The 16,317-nt window shown below is 40.3% G+C and overlaps 1 protein-coding gene across 3 annotated transcripts; it reads left to right on the plus strand.

Moving 5' to 3' along the window:
* Positions 1–17: 17 nt before the first annotated feature.
* LOC135520145 (myelin-associated glycoprotein-like) lies at positions 18–15,249 on the plus strand. 3 transcript variants are annotated; one of them, XM_064945490.1, is made up of 11 exons: positions 18–716; positions 2,038–2,141; positions 4,525–4,884; positions 5,015–5,320; positions 5,413–5,676; positions 5,804–6,070; positions 9,186–9,455; positions 9,555–9,860; positions 10,260–10,347; positions 10,419–10,488; positions 10,844–15,249. In XM_064945490.1, the coding sequence occupies exons 2-11, from the start codon at positions 2,090–2,092 to the stop codon at positions 11,477–11,479; spliced, it is 2,619 nt and encodes an 872-aa protein (XP_064801562.1). In that variant the 5' UTR covers positions 18–716; positions 2,038–2,089; the 3' UTR covers positions 11,480–15,249. The 3 variants fall into 3 exon arrangements, with proteins under 3 accessions (XP_064801562.1, XP_064801563.1, XP_064801564.1); XM_064945491.1 differs by having other exon boundaries at positions 2,042–2,141; XM_064945492.1 differs by lacking the exon at positions 4,525–4,884.
* Positions 15,250–16,317: the final 1,068 nt, after the last annotated feature.

Below are 16,317 nucleotides of genomic sequence, written 5' to 3' on the forward strand. Positions count from 1 at the left end.
TAATATATTGTGCAGAGTAACATTAACACAAATTCATCATCAAAGAGACTTTTATTCATTTCTTCATGTAATTTCTCTCTTTCTAAGGCCTTTGAATTGTACGTTTATGATATCCACATTAAAGTTTGCTTTTACTTCTTCTTTGAATGGTGGCCCATTGAGTAGCAACTAAGGAAAGTAAAAAGTTATGCAACATATCAAAAGTGTCATTTCCTTCAGCCACAGATGTCTTGAGCAGTTATTTCCCAATTAAACTGGAACTCGCTGTAAAGATAGACTTGAAACTACATGATTACATTTGTGAATTTAAATCTCTGGATGAATTCATGTTGGCTGTATTCATCTAAAATAAAAACATGTTTAAAAAAGAGAAATATTGCGAGGGGCTGTAGCTTTCTGTGTAATTTACAGGTCACTGGATTATATTTAATCTGGAATCAGAGGATGTTGCCTTCCTTGTGAAGTTTGATATATTTCACTAGTAACTGTGATTTAAAAGAAAATCTGATGATCATTTGATACTACAGATGAAGGCTATCACTTGTGGGTTGTCGCTTATTCAACGAAGGAAAATTCTGTGTCTTGCAAACAGCAGTGCCACTTCTTCTGAATGTCTGCAGTGACAGGCAGCTAGACAACATACACCACATCAGGTGGCATTTATATAGCCTGAATTCTGCATTGGATTTGAACAGATGACCATCGCGTGAATACTGGTAAGAGGTCGAATACACTATTTCTGTTTGTACTATTTCTGTTGTGGTAATTCATGTGACTGTCCCAATGTTGTAATGTGGAGAAGCATCTGAAAGTTTATGTACATGTGTCCCAACATGTTAATATTTTCGGATGAATTGAATTTGGAAACACATTTCAGATATTGATAGCATCTAATTAAAATCGAATTGTAGATATTGTCAAGTTCAACAAGACTACATTTTCTTTAGTGGGTCAGGTGTAGGCTAGATCTAGATTAACACAAATATCAACCTTATCAGCTCACAGCTCTGTACGCTTCATTCATTTGTATTGGTCAGTATTTTCAATGGAAATTAATCTACACCCAAAATATGAAACTGTTTGACTTTATTATGCTTCATTTAGGTATTTATACTTACTCAGAATCAACACAGCTTCATTGGCTTCAGGGTATAATTGAATCATGTATTTTCTATTATTCATTTATTATGTGAGAATTATGTTCATATTATTGTCATGAGAATTTTCAATCCCAAATGATAACTCACAATAAATAAGCTTTGACCAATCCCCGTGGTTTGTAAGACTCTGGGTTTAATAATAATTAGGCAAAGACTCAGCTTATGCACAAGGTTTGTTGTAGTTTATTCTTGGGAGCTCTTAAGTCAACCAAAATTTGAAGACTTTATAACCTCCTATTGACACACACACACACACACACACACACACACACACACACACACACACACACACACACACACACACACACACACACACACACACACACACAGTTTTATTACTTTTCTATAAGAGAGGCCTTGGAAGGGACCTCCTGCTGTCAGTTTTTCAGAGATATCATGTGTAGTCTACCAGCCTCTGTTTTCTCCACATATTTCTCCCTCTTAATTTGTCCCTCACATGTATTATAGTCTTATATGTTTCAGGGTGGAATTCTTTAGTCATTACCTTAACTTCTTGCGTCGAGCAATCCGGGATCCTATTTATAGCCTCAAGCTCATTAGCATAACACAACGTTAAACATATAAATTCCCTTATCAATTACTATGATTCAAATCTCATTATGATACAAATGTTTGTAGTGTAGCCAACATGTCCAATAAAAAAGCAAGAAAACTCAGACTGTCTTGTGGAGAATAGGGTCAATTTTGTTTCAGTTCCCTATAATCAGAATCTGTATAGAATCATTCTATTAATGACAAATCAAAATTAAAATGTCAACATTTTGATGTGCTTAACTTTTTTAAAAGTTATTTTCACTGTTGGGTTCATGTGTCTGCTTCTTCTGTACTGAACGTGTATGTCTGTCTGTCTGTCCAGACAGTGTTTCATAGCAGGTGAGCTCATCTGGCCCTTTCTGATACAGAGAATCATGCATATCACAGGAGCTGAAAGACTCATCCTCATTGGTGGTCTGCTGCAAGGTGGGTTGCTGTGGGAAAGGCTGGGTCTGATGCACTGCTTTCTAGCATCTCCAATTGCACTTTACCATTTACGTTTGATTGGTTATCTGTAGCTAGGTTCCCATCCAATTGATGACAGATTTTCAAGTGAATATTAAAAAATCTGCATAAAGAAAATATGAGTTGAACATGCGATGGAAACACTATGAAATTTAGATTCTTAATTGGTACATGAAAATGTAAGCGAAAATGTACATTTTGTGTGCACTATGTCATCATGCACTGATTTTTATCCCCAACTACTCCGTTTGGTGGAAACACCAATGGTGGGAAAATGCTATTTTATTCTTTATCGGATTTTATAATATTCGCATGAAAATCTGTCGCGATTGGATGTAAAACCTAGCTACTGCCATCATGATTTTTTGTTGTTATACGGTATGACTTTACTCGCATAAAAACTGGATGGAAACATGATTAGTGTTCTGATCCTTATAAAAAGCCCAGCGCAGTCAACATTCAGTTTGTCCTGTGTTTAGTATCATATTTATACAACAGCTGATGAAACCAACACTGTAATAATGTGATCAGTGTTATTTCCCGATAGTGGCTGGTTGAAATACAGGACCTTCTAATCAGCAGGTTGTGCATGGGTGGAGTTTTGTCTTGCCTAGTGACATCACTAGGGGGGTAAAGTTAATAGACAAATACAAAGAGCGTTTCAAACCTCTCTGCCAATAACTTAGTTTTAAGGTTACATATCCCTTCTCTGCTCAGGTGGATTGAGCCACACTGTGGTTAATGCACCATTATGTGCCCTTCCCCACTCCCAGACAATCCTAGTACAATTCTTGGTTGAGTAGTAAATAAATAAAAAAACTATTACAGTGTTACGAATCCCATTGGCTCTTCAGTCGAGAGGGATGGCAACGAGACCCGTGTCGTGGCAGAATCAGAATTAGTTGGGGAACATTTATAAATAAGATGTTTTATTCATTTTATAGCATGCTTATGTGGGCAAAGTTACATGGCCCAGAGAGGGGAGAGGTCTGGTTAGTCTTATCTGTGAATGTGTCATGTGTAAACGTAACTTTTAAACCATGTGAAGGGATGATTGAGGGGGAACCAATTATCTCTTGGCTCCACAATGTCTGTGTATCAGTCACTGTCTCTGTGATCTTGTCCAGGAGGGGGTGTATTTGATATATGCCATTGGGTGAGGTAATGGTGTTGGTCCTGAGTGGTACCAAGAGCGAGATAAGAACATAGTTTAGGAGACCAAAGCTGAACGATAATTTATGGCCAATGCTGTCTGGCTATGTGTGTCTTTGCTATAAATGATCTCATTTGCATTGTGTAAGCACTCAGATAATTAATTTATAAACACTGAATTGATCTGAGAGTCACAGGGTTGTGATGGAGCTCATAATAATTAAAGATGGACTTTATGATAACTCTGACTTGTGTGGTGGTTTGCTCTCATGATTTGGTAAATACAGGAAATTTCCACTCCACCTGTATCATAACTCATGCAAATTATAACAGTGAAAAAGTAACAGTGAGAACAAATAACCACAGACGACTAAATTACCGCCAATTACCGGTTTATTTCTAAAGACACAGTAAATGAGGGGAGGGGGGAATACCCCTAAGCTAGACTAGCCTACTTCCATACAGCTAACTAACTAACCAAAAATAAAGCGGGTGGTCCGCCCAGTTCTAACTAGTGTTCTTAGACAAAGTAGTCCTACGGGTAGTGTATGCCCATGGGCAACTTGTCTTGGAATCCCCTTTTCCCACCATCAAACAAACAGTCTAACACCAAAACCAAAACAATACTCACAGGTGGGAACTAAGTGACATGTAGTTGCAAAAACAAAAGAGAGCTCAATCTAAAGAAGAGAGAGGGAGATGTATAGCGAGGTAAAGTGAGAGATTGAGTGAGAGACACAGAGAGATCGAGCTCCAGAGAAAACAACTGAATGGGTTTTTAAACCAAGGGAAAGGGGATGTGATTGGGTAATGGAAACAGGAGGAAATGTGTCTTCTGATTGGGGAATGATGATTGCCACCTGTGAGGGGAGAAGTAGAAAAAAGAAATACACACAGGATACACTCACACATGATACATGTATCCGTAACATACAGGAAGTTGCTTTATTGTTACCCAGAAATAATTTGATATTGAGAAAAAAACATTTGCACTGGGCCTTTAAAATTATAGTTCATACAATCCATGTCTACTATTATTAATACATCCCCCCAAAATGCTAGCCAGATTATTCTGCACATCGCTAAATAACTCGCCAGCATATTTTTTTGCAGTATGTAGGAAAAAAAAACACCCTAGTGAAGTTGAAAATAACCTAACACCCAGTCTAATATTTTGCTGTGTGTGTTTCAGGTGTTCTGTGCCTCGACTTTGCAGCTCTGATGCCTCAGAATATAAAGGCTCTGAGTGGATCTTGTGTGAACATTCCCTGCTCATTTACACTGCAATCTAGATATGAGTCGTTCCTCACAACTTCATGTAAAGGAATATGGAGGAAAGGGTGGACAGGAGTACAGGTGTTTGATTCTAGTCTCACAGGAACAGGCTTAAACACCATTCAAGGGAATCTAACTGGGAACATGCAGCAGAAGGAATGTACCACAATCCTGAATGACCTCACATCTTATCTCAATGACTACTTTTCATTCAGAATTGATTGTGACCATGTTCTGAGATATAATTTTCCAGAATATGTCACAATTGATGTAAAAGGTAGAGTATCATTAGAATATGCTAGTTTTGTGATGTGTGTGTTGTGTTGTGTTCATTTAAGTTGCAGGTTTGAACCCTGCTGTATTTAATGCACTGCTCATGTAATATACGTTTTTTTTTACTCCCTCAGAAAATCCATCCAAACCCACTCTAAGTCCAGCAACAGTAAATGTGATGGAGGGGACCTCAGTGAGTCTGATCTGCTCTGCTGCAGCCCCCTGTCCCTCACTCCCTCCAACTCTGACATGGACCCCCACACTGAGTGACAGTGTGGAGGATTTGCAGGTGACTCCGAATCGAGTCATAACTTCTCTCCTGAACTTTACCGCTTCACATGTCCACCATGGGGAGAAGATCTCCTGCACTGCGCTGTACAAACGACAGGCTGGCAAGAGTGATAAATCATCCAAAACTGATCTGACAGTCGCTGTTCTTTGTAAGTTGATTCATGCATGGTAAGTTTGATTTATGTATGGTAAGTTAATTATTTCTATAGAATTTGACAACTTTCTGTGCACTCTCCCTCAGACTCTCCCAAGAACACCTCAGTGTCAGTCAGTCCCTCTGGTTCAGTGGTAGAGGGCAGCTCTGTGACTCTGACTTGCAGCAGCAATGCTAACCCAGCAGTGTGGCGCTACAACTGGTACAGAGTTATTGGAGAGCAGGTTTCAACAGTGAGGGCTAGCAGAATGCTAACTTTCCATGTACCAGCAGATTACAGTTATTTCTACTGTGAAGCCATCAATGACCATGGAACCAAGAACTCATCTGTCATTCAACTAAATGGAATGTGTATGTACACAATGAAACCAAATGTGATCAATAGTTTCAACTTTAGACAGTATCATAACACACACTAAATTGAATCTTGACATACAATATCTATTGTCTATTGTTATCTATTGTTTCTTTCCCCCAGACCCTCCCAAGAACACCTTACTGTCAGTCAGCCCCTCTAGTTCAGTGGTAGAGGGCAGCTCTGTGACCCTGACCTGCAACAGCAATGCCAACCCTGCAGTGAAGAACTACACCTGGTACAGAGTCAATGGGACTGAGGCTGTTCTCTTAGGATCTGGAGAGAGCTTCACCTTAGATAGTAAAGCAAGTGATAGCGGGGAGTACGGCTGTGAAGCACTGCATGCACTCGGTAAAGAAAAAGCCACAGTTGTTCAGCTGGATATTCAATGTAAGTTATATACATTATACTTTTGCAGTGGTATGGTCAGGGATGGAACTTAAAGATATTGGGCACTGGCCAGCCAGGATAGCAGACTGCAATTTTTACTGGCCTGGGTCCAAAATAAATACGCAATATTTGAAAAGACAAAATGTCACTAGCTGCTGGGCTAGTCAGGCACATTTTCTACTAGCCTGGTCTGAAAAGTACTAGCCACGGGTTAGCGGGCTAGCTTAATTTCTATCGCTGGGTATAATACAGTATACCGCCTAGTGTAGGAACAGAAACATAGAAACATCAAGATGCTGCTAACACTTTACCATATGGCTACATTAATTGGCATCAACTAATGTATCATTTAATGGTGTCAATGCATTTGTTAATCATTTACTAATGGTAAAGAAACACAACATATTTTAGCCATAATTCTGAAATGGTACATGTAGAGCCTTTCAGTTAATATACAGTTGAAGTCGGAAGTTTACATACACCTTAGCCAAATACATTTAAACTCAGTTTTTCACAATTCCTGACATTAGATCCTAGTAAAAATGCGCTGTGTTAGTTCAGTTAGGATCACCACTTTATTTTAAGAATGTGAAATGTCAGAATAATAGAGTAGAGAGAATAATTTATTTAAGCTTTTCTTTCTTTCTTCACATTACCAGTGGGTCAGAAGTTTACACACACTCAATTAGTATTTTGTAGCATTGCCTTTAAATGGTTTAACTTGGGTAGCCTTCCACAAGCTTCCCACAATAAGTTGGGTGAATTGTGGTCCATTCCTCCTGACAGAGCTGGTGTAACTGGTTTGTAGGCCTCCTCGCTCACATACGCTTTTTCAGTTCTGAGGTTAGGGCTATTGGGACACCTGTTGACAACTTCCGGTGAAATTGGAGGGCACGCAATTCAAATAAATAATCATAAAAATGATGGATATGAAACATTTAGGTACATAAAAGTGTCTTATATTAGTTAAAAGCTTAAATTCTTGTTAATCTAACTGCACTGTCCGATTTACAATTGGCTTTACAGCGAAAGCATGCCCTGTCATAAATTCAGAAATAGCGATTAAATATTCACTTACTTTTTGAAAATCTTCCTCTGATTTGCAATCCAAAGGGTCCAAGTACAACTTGTAGTTTCATTTTGTTAGATAAAATCCTTCCTTATATCCCAAAAATTCAATTTAGTTGGCGCCATTGATTGAGTAATCCACTTGTTCAACATGCAGAGAAAGGAATCCAAAAAGCTACAGCTAAACTTTGTTAAAACAAGTCAAAATATGTTTCTATGTAATCCTCAGCTACCCTAAAATGTAAATAAACTATAATATTTCATACAGAAAGAAGTATGTTCAATAGACAATTGATATTAGCAGGTCCGCATCCTCTTCATCACAAGCTCACAGACTGATTTCCAACTCTGAGTCCCAGTACTAAAACTCATAATTCTCCCTCGTTTTGGAAGAAACAAGCTTGAAACCTTGAACAAAGACTGTTGACATCTAGTGGAAGCCATAGAAATTGCAATCTGGGAGCTGGATTTGGATTTGCCCTTTTTCCTTCCATTGTAAGAGCATGGGCTCTCAAAAAAGAAAGACATTCCAGTTGGTTTTTCTTTGGATTTCCCTCCTACCATATCTATTGTGTTATAGTCTCATAATTTTTTAAAACTTTTCTACAAACCTCAAAGTGCCCAAAGTAAACTGCCTGTTACTCAGGCCCAGAAGCTAGGATATGCATATAATTGGTAGTATTGGAAAGAAAACACTCTGAAGTTAAAATACTGTCTGTGAGTATAACAGACCTGATATGGCAGGAAAAAAATCAAGGAAAATCCATCCGGAATAAAAAAGAATTGAGGTCACAGGCCTTTTCAATGCTAGCCTATTGGATATACAAAAAATAGCTCCCAGATTGCAGTTCCTATGGCATCCACTAGATGTCAACAGTCTTTAGACAGGGTTTCAGGATTGTTTCTTGAAAAACTAACAAGTAGTTGTAGTTTATCAAAGGTGTTCTCATCAGGAAAGGTAGGCTTTTGGTGCACGTGAATGAGGACATGCTCTTCATTATTTTCCTTTTCTATTGAACACCGTTCTTTCCGTCTGAAATATTATTGTTTATTTACATATTAGGGTACCTGAGGAATAATTAGAAACATTGCTTGACTTATTTGGACTAAGTCGAAGGAGTGGATTACTGAAATCAATGGCACCAACTAAACATACTTTTTTGGATATAAAGAAGGACTTTATCGAACAAAACAAACATTCATTGTGTGGCTGGGACCCTTGGGATTGCAAACAGAGGAAGATCTTCAAAGGTAAGTGATTTATTTAATCGCTATTTGTGATTTTTGTGAAGCCGGTGCTAGTTGAAAAAGTATTTTGATGTGGGGCGCTGTCCTCAGATAATCACATGGTATGCTTTCGCTGTAAAGCCTTTTTGAAATCTGACAAAGCAGTTGGATTAACAAGAAGTTATGCTTTTAAAAGATGTAAGACACTTGTATGTTCATGAATGTTTAATATTGCAATTTTGTCATTTGAATTTGGCATGCTCCAGCTTCACCGATGTTGTTTCTATGTATTGCCATTGGCCATTCCTAGTCAAGATTTCTACATATCACTCCCCCCCCCCCCCCAATCCAGGTGCAGATTGTGTTTTATCTCAACTGAAGAGTTTCCCAAGACAAACCTAGAAAGAAAAATTATTATGGCCCAAATCCAGCCCCCATTTGTAATCTGCCGACATGTTTATGTGGCCTAGTAAACACTTGGAATTACGGTCCAGAAGTGTACCAGGTTTAATTGCCATAACTAAGCCAAATCATTATCATGGAAAAGCTAAACCTAGCTTATCAAGGTGGATGCGGCCCGCTTATGGTGTAATTCAAAGTCGTAACTGGGCCACATTTACATGCCGGCCCAGGTTTGGCCCTTATTGTGGAAAGGATCTGGCTTAGGTATGGCAACTGAATCTGGCTCACAGCTGGCTTATTTGTATAGAGTTATAGATATGTAGCATGGGAAGTATGGATAGGCAGACTTCTTAACATTGGTGCTAGTGCATAATGCTCAATCAGTTTTTTATGACAACACAGCACTGTTTTCTTCCAGATCCCCCCAAGAACACCTCATTGTCAGTCAGTCCCTCTAGCTCAGTAGCAGAGGGCAGCTCTGTGACTCTGACTTGCAGCAGCAATGCCAACCCAGCAGTGAAGAACTACACCTGGTACAGAGTTGAGGGAAGGGAGAAGAACATTGTCGGGTCTGAAGAGGACCTCAACATCTCCAGTGTGGCCAGGCTTTCAAATGAACAGTACTACTGTGAGGCTCAGAATGTCCATGGACTGCAGACCTCTGAAGCCATCAGTATCGATGTAACGTGTATGTACTGTATAGTGTTTATTCTACTGATTTTGAATCACAATCACTCTATTAAGAACTATTAAGAATAATCGCGTCCTTCCTTTCTGTTCGCTGTAGTTGCTTCAGAGATCCTGAACACCTCTCACTGCATCAGGATTTCAGCTGCATCTCAGATCAGATGTTTCTGTGATAGCTATGGGAACCCTGCTCCCACACTGGTGTGGCAACTGGCCGGAGAGTCTGTCAATCACTCCACTAACACCATCATCAGGGAGGAGCCAATGGGCCGAGCAGGCCTGAGGAGCTCCCTCACCATCCACCAATCACAGGAAGAGAAAATACGGAGTCTAGTCTGCCTCAGCTCCAACTCTGTTGCTTTTAATAGCTTCTCATTTGACTTAACATCAATGAAAACATCGGAAGGTAGAGTTAGGAGACATTTGTCCTGCTCTACACCAGAATTAGTTCCTAACAGTCCCCCGGTCCCACTAAGCATTCAAGAGCTTGGAACTATAAGGTTCTATCTGTATTTTTGTCATTTTTGTCATAACCTTGCTCTGTTCAATGTTGTCTATGTATATAGTAAAAAAACTATTCATGTTGTTAAGTTCAAAAGAATACAAGATAAAAATGGCTGACACAATTCAAACCAATGACATTTCGGAACTTTAAAGCCAATTGTCTCATAATCATCTTTTTGAAACAAGAACCTTGTAGTCCCAAGCTCTCACATTTCCAAATAAGAAGGATTTTTAGTACAAAGAAGGAATTGTGGCGCTTGTTTTACAACTCATTTGTTTGCTCTACGTTGTGATTGCACAGGTTTCCATCTTCCCTCTCTGTTGATCGGGGCTGGTGTGGGGGCAGGAGTGATGATGCTCCTATGCATCCCACTGCTTCACTTCTGCAAGTAAGTGACTGACACAGGGTCTGGACTGGTATTTGACGCCATTATCTAAACCTCTGTTGTTTTGCTCTCAGGCATAGAAGAGCCAGGCAGTCACCAAACAAAAGACAGAAGGACACAGCTGACTTCATAGTGATGGATGAGGTAAGTAACTACACTGACATTCCGACATTGCACATGTGTATGTGCTTACAGTCTAACAATGTGGAAAGGTGTTGATATATGCAAAAATCAACAATGTGCATGAAGAGGAACTCAAGTCAGTTTAGGCTGCGGTGGCACATTACTGTAATCAAGTCTTTTGCAACCATATTGTATGGATCTCATGTTAAGCAACTAGCTAACAACTAGCCCTTTCCTATCCAGTGGTTGACTTGCTCATATGATTGATTTGCATTGTTTTGTGTGGACACCAGGAAGTTACAGCTAATAGGAGTCCACATAAAAAAACTTGGCCAATAAACATATAAACCCCTCTAATGTGATGCTTACCCCTCAGACCCTCTTTCAGGAGGAGGACAATGTCTATGCCAATAAAGCCATGCTGGATGAGGCCCTCGGGCCCAACAGGACAGTGGACAGGGAAATCGATGACACAGACCTCCTCCACTATGCCAACTTGAACTTCTCCAAACTCCAGGCCAAGGTGGCCGAGCGGGGGGTGGGGGAGGGAGAGATCAGGGGAGTCGCCTCCAAAACGACAGAGTACGCAGTGATTCGCCTGCACTCCACAGGCAGTATCGAGGGAGGGGCTGAGAAGAAGGAGGCCATTCCTGCTCTGGAGCAGGGGGAGCACGCTGAAGACCATGGAGCTAAAGTCTTGGAAGAATCCCAGGCAGGGCACGAGAGTGACGAGGAAGAAGAAGTTGCAAAGGATTCTGCGCTGCCAGAGCTACAGGGCATGACTAATTATGCCCTCAGTGTCCAGGAGTATACAGAGGCCCCACTGGGACAGTCTGAGCAGCACAACACAGCAGAAACTGCAGTGGACGAGGTGACACTGCTTTCTGCGCCGAAAGATTCCTCTAATGGTGAAGAGGAGGAAACATATGGGAACATATGTCGTGGTCAGGTTATATCTGAAGCAAATTGTGGACAACCTGAGTTAGATAGGAGGAAGAGTAGGAGAGTGTAAAGGCATAGTAAGCTGATGTATAGAGGGAGTAAAGCTTAAATGCAGATAAGGTTGTGAAAAATCACCCATAATGCACTGCAGAGACATCCTCGTCACCTTCCAAACTAGAACCACTATGTCCAACTTTTTTTAACACCAGTTATTCTACAGTGTATGTTCATCAGTTGGATTTTCATCTCTATATATATACAATATATACAAAAGTCCGTGGACACCCCTTCAAATTAGTGGATTCGGCTATTTCGGCTTAAAATTAAATCCAATAAGGAAATACATTAGATTTTGTCCTGCTGATCTACACAACCAACTCCACATTTTCAAAGTGAAAGGACAATTATATATATATTGTTCCAATTGAATAAAACAAAAAAACAAAGATGTCTTGATTGCGTATGTCTTCACACCCCAGAGGTAATACTTGGTGGAAGCACCTTGGGCCACCATTATAGCTGTGAATCATTTTGAATAAGGTTCTACTAACTTTGCACAACTCTTAGGCTAACACATACCCATTGTTTTTTGTCCAAATAGCTCAAGCTCAGTGAATTTGGTTCGGGAGTCATTGATGGACAGCAATATTCAAACATTGTCTCTAATTGTCAAGCAGATTTAAGTCAGCACAAGCCACAGTACTTGAAAATACAGAGGGTTTCACTCTGTGTTGTGTAGTTCTGGATTTGGCCCGTGGTTTTTAATTTAGGCCAGGAAAATGTATTGCCCGTGTTGTCTTGCAGTATTACTTAACAGCCTTGTTGCCAACAGAACGTTTGATTTGAAGTGGATTGTTTTTAACACAGGCTTCCTTCCTCCTTTTCACTTTTCTATAGAGGCTAGTAATGTGGAGTGAATGCAATGTTGTTGATCCCCCTGTTTGTGGTGGAAACAATGTGTTATTGGTGTGCTTGACCTCGGCAGGGATTGGAGAGTTTGTCAGGATCATAATACATATGAAAGGAGCAAAACCCAGATTAACAAAGCCCAGATTCAGTCTTCTGAATACCAAACACTGGGATAGAGTTGTATTCTTCAGCGAGTCAATTGCACACATTTTAATCTCAAAGACACACCAGAATGGCTTTCCAATAGCTGTTGACTGCTTCTGAATGGTCCACTGTGGTTCAGTCATGACTTAAATCTGCATGAAGATTTGAGACAAGGGGCTGGACTCAATCCGTATCGCTGTAGTCAAATCTAATGAAAATCAAATCAAGAAGCTCATTTTCAAGGTTTGAATTTTGCTGTCCATCAATGACTCCCAAACAAATTTACTGGGCTTGAGCAATTTTGACAAAAACAAGGTGTATATGTTGCCCTATGAGGTGTTCAAAGTTGGTAGAATCTAATTCAAAATTATTGACAGCTCTAATGACTGCCAAAGGTGCTTCCAACAAGTATTTACTCTGGGGTGTGAAGACATACATAATTAAGACAGCTCTGTTATTTTTTATTTATTTATTAATTTGGAAAATGTTCTGTATTTTTTTCGTTCACTTTTAAAATGTAGAGTAAGTTCAAAATCAAATCAAATCAAATTTTATTTGTCACATACACATGGTTAGCAGATGTTAATGCGAGTGTAGCGAAATGCTTGTGCTTCTAGTTCCGACAATGCAGTAATAACCAACAAGTAATCTAACTAACAATTCCAAAACTACTGTCTTATACACACAAGTGTAAGGGGATAAAGAATATGTACATAAAGATATATGAATGAGTGATGGTACAGAGCAGCATAGGCAAGATACAGAAGATGGTATCGAGTACAGTATATACATATGAGATGAGTATGTAAACAAAGTGGCATAGTTAAAGTGGCTAGTGATACATGTATTGCATAAAGATGCAGTAGATGATATAGAGTACAGTATATATGTATACATATGAGATGAATAATGTAGGGTATGTAAACATTGCATTAGGTAGCATTGTTTAAAGTGGCTAGTGATATATTTTACATCATTTCCCATCAATTCCCATTATTAAAGTGGCTGGAGTTGAGTCAGTGTGTTGGCAGCAGCCACTCAATGTTAGTGGTGGCTGTTTATCAGTCTGATGGCCTTGAGATAGAAGCTGTTTTTCAGTCTCTCGGTCCCAGCTTTGATGCACCTGTACTGACCTCACCTTCTGGATGATAGCGGGGTGAACAGGCAGTGGCTCGGGTGGTTGTTGTCCTTGATGATCTTTATGGCCTTCCTGTAACATCGGGTGGTGTAGGTGTCCTGGAGGGCAGGTAGTTTGCCCCCGGTGATGCGTTGTGCAGACCTCACTACCCTCTGGAGAGCCTTACGGTTGTGGGCGGAGTAGTTGCCGTATCAGGCGGTGATACAGCCCGCCAGGATGCTCTCGATTGTGCATCTGTAGAAGTTTGTGAGTGCTTTTGGTGACAAGCCGAATTTCTTCCGCCTCCTGAGGTTGAAGATGCGCTGCTGCTCCTTCTTCACAATGCTGTCTGTGTGTGTGGACCAATTCAGTTTGTCTGTGATGTGTATGCCGAGGAACTTAAAACTTACTACCCTCTCCACTACTGTTCCATCGATGTGGATAGGGGGGTGTTCCCTCTGCTGTTTCCTGAAGTCCACAATCATCTCCTTAGTTTTGTTGATGTTGAGTGTGAGGTTATTTTCCTGACACCACACTCCGAGGGCCCTCACCTCCTCCCTGTAGGCCGTCTCGTCATCGTTGGTAATCAAGCCTACCACTGTTGTGTCGTCCGCAAACTTGATGATTGAGTTGGAGGCGTGCGTGGCCACGCAGTCGTGGGTGAACAGGGAGTACAGGAGAGGGCTCAGAACGCACCCTTGTGGGGCCCCAGTGTTGAGGATCAGCGGGGTGGAGATGTTGTTGCCTACCCTCACCACCTGGGGGCGGCCCGTCAGGAAGTCCAGTACCCAGTTGCACAGGGCGGGGTCGAGACCCAGGGTCTCGTGCTTGATGACGAGCCTGGAGGGCACTATGGTGTTAAATGCCGAGCTGTAGTCGATGAACAGCATTCTCACATAGGTATTCCTCTTGTCCAGATGGGTTAGGGCAGTGTGCAGTGTGGTTGAGATTGCATCGTCTGTGGACCTATTTGGGCGGTAAGCAAATTGGAGTGGGTCTTATGTCTTATGTACATCAGTAGGAAAACAATCAAATGTCATACATTTTTTATTTACTTTTAAGGCAGCAAAATGTGAAGACTGTGCAGGGGGGGGGATGTACACTTTCACTGTGTATGTTTTTTTATTCTGACTTTTTAACTGTGTTTTTATAGATTAGTGTCGCTCCTTACATACATTTTCAATTAATGAAATGTTCATCTTGCAACAGTTAAGAGTGTAATATGTGTTTGTTTTTCAAAGTTTTGTTCCTCTTCTATGAATTTGTAACTTATTGTTGCACAGAAAATGCGTATTTATGAACTTGCAAAATGTGTGTGATGGTTATGAATCACTTCAACATGTTTTTATTGTTTTTATTGTCTTTTTTATTGAAAATGTACAATGTTTAAAGCTGAATACAGGTGAATACAGGTTACAAGCAGTCAGTAATTTCAGCATGATTCAGTAACTATGTAAAGTCAGTAATAATGCACATTGCAATGTTAAACAAATATGAAGACATGGTGGCAGTTGCATAGCATATACACAATAGCACATCCTGTAATATGGGAAATTTCTAAACAGTGAAGCATTTCTGTTTTGACAGCCTAGTAAGCACACATTGCATTGATGTACCACACGATGTTCAAACCCACTTTGAATGACGTCAATAAACTCTGTTTTCTGCCATTGTGGTCTTGACTGACTTGTAATTTCAAAGTACAGTTAAGGCAAGTACCGGTTCTTGAATGTGTTTTTATTGCTAACAATCCAGATATAAAGCACGAGCTTTAGTTTGGAAACACACATTCAAGGTTTTTCTATATTTTTACTATTTTCTAAATTGTTGAACAATAGTGAAGACATCAAAACAATGAAATAACACATATGGAATCATGTAGTAACCAAAAAACCAAAAAAGTGTTGAACAAATGAAAATATATTTTATATTCTTCAAAGTAGCCATCCTTTGCACACTCTTGGAATTCTCTCAACCAGCTTCATGAGGAATGCTTTTCCAACAGTCTTGAAGGAGTTCCCACATACGCTGAGCACTTGTTGGCTGCTTTTTCTTCACTCTGTGGTCCAACTCATCCCAAACCATCTCAATTGGGTTGAGGTCAGGTCATCTGATGCAGCACTCTATCACTCTCCTTCTTGGTCAAATAGCTCTTACACAGCCTGGAGGTGTGTTTCGGGTCATTATCATGTTGAAAAACAAATGATAGTCCCACTAAGCGCAAACCAGATGGGATGGTGTATCGCTGCAGAATGCTGTGGTAGCCATACTGGTTAAGCGTGCCTTGAATTTTAAATAAATCAGGGACAGTGTCACCAGCAAAGCACCCCTACACCATAACACCTCCTCAGCCATGCTTCACGGATTGGAACCACACATATGGAGATAAGCGGTTCACCTACTCTGCGTCTCACAAAGACAGCAGTTGGAAGCAAAAATCACACATTTGGACTCATCAGACCAAAGGATAGATTTCCACCGGTCTAATGTGCATTGCTTGTGTTCCTTGCCCAAGCAAGTCTCTTCTTCTTATTGGCGTCCTTTAGTAGTGGTTTCTTTGCAGCAATTCGACCATGGAGGCCTGATTCATGCAGTCTCCTCTGAACAGTTGATGATGAAATGTGTCTGTTACTTGAACTCTGTGAAGCATTTATTTGGGCTGTGAGGTGCAGTTAACTCTAATGAACGTATCCTCTGCAGCAGAGGTAACTCTGGGTCTTCCTTTCCTGTAGCGTGTC

This window comes from Oncorhynchus masou, chromosome 29 (assembly GCF_036934945.1).
Source record: "Oncorhynchus masou masou isolate Uvic2021 chromosome 29, UVic_Omas_1.1, whole genome shotgun sequence".
In the NCBI taxonomy this organism is placed as follows: domain Eukaryota; kingdom Metazoa; phylum Chordata; class Actinopteri; order Salmoniformes; family Salmonidae; genus Oncorhynchus; species Oncorhynchus masou.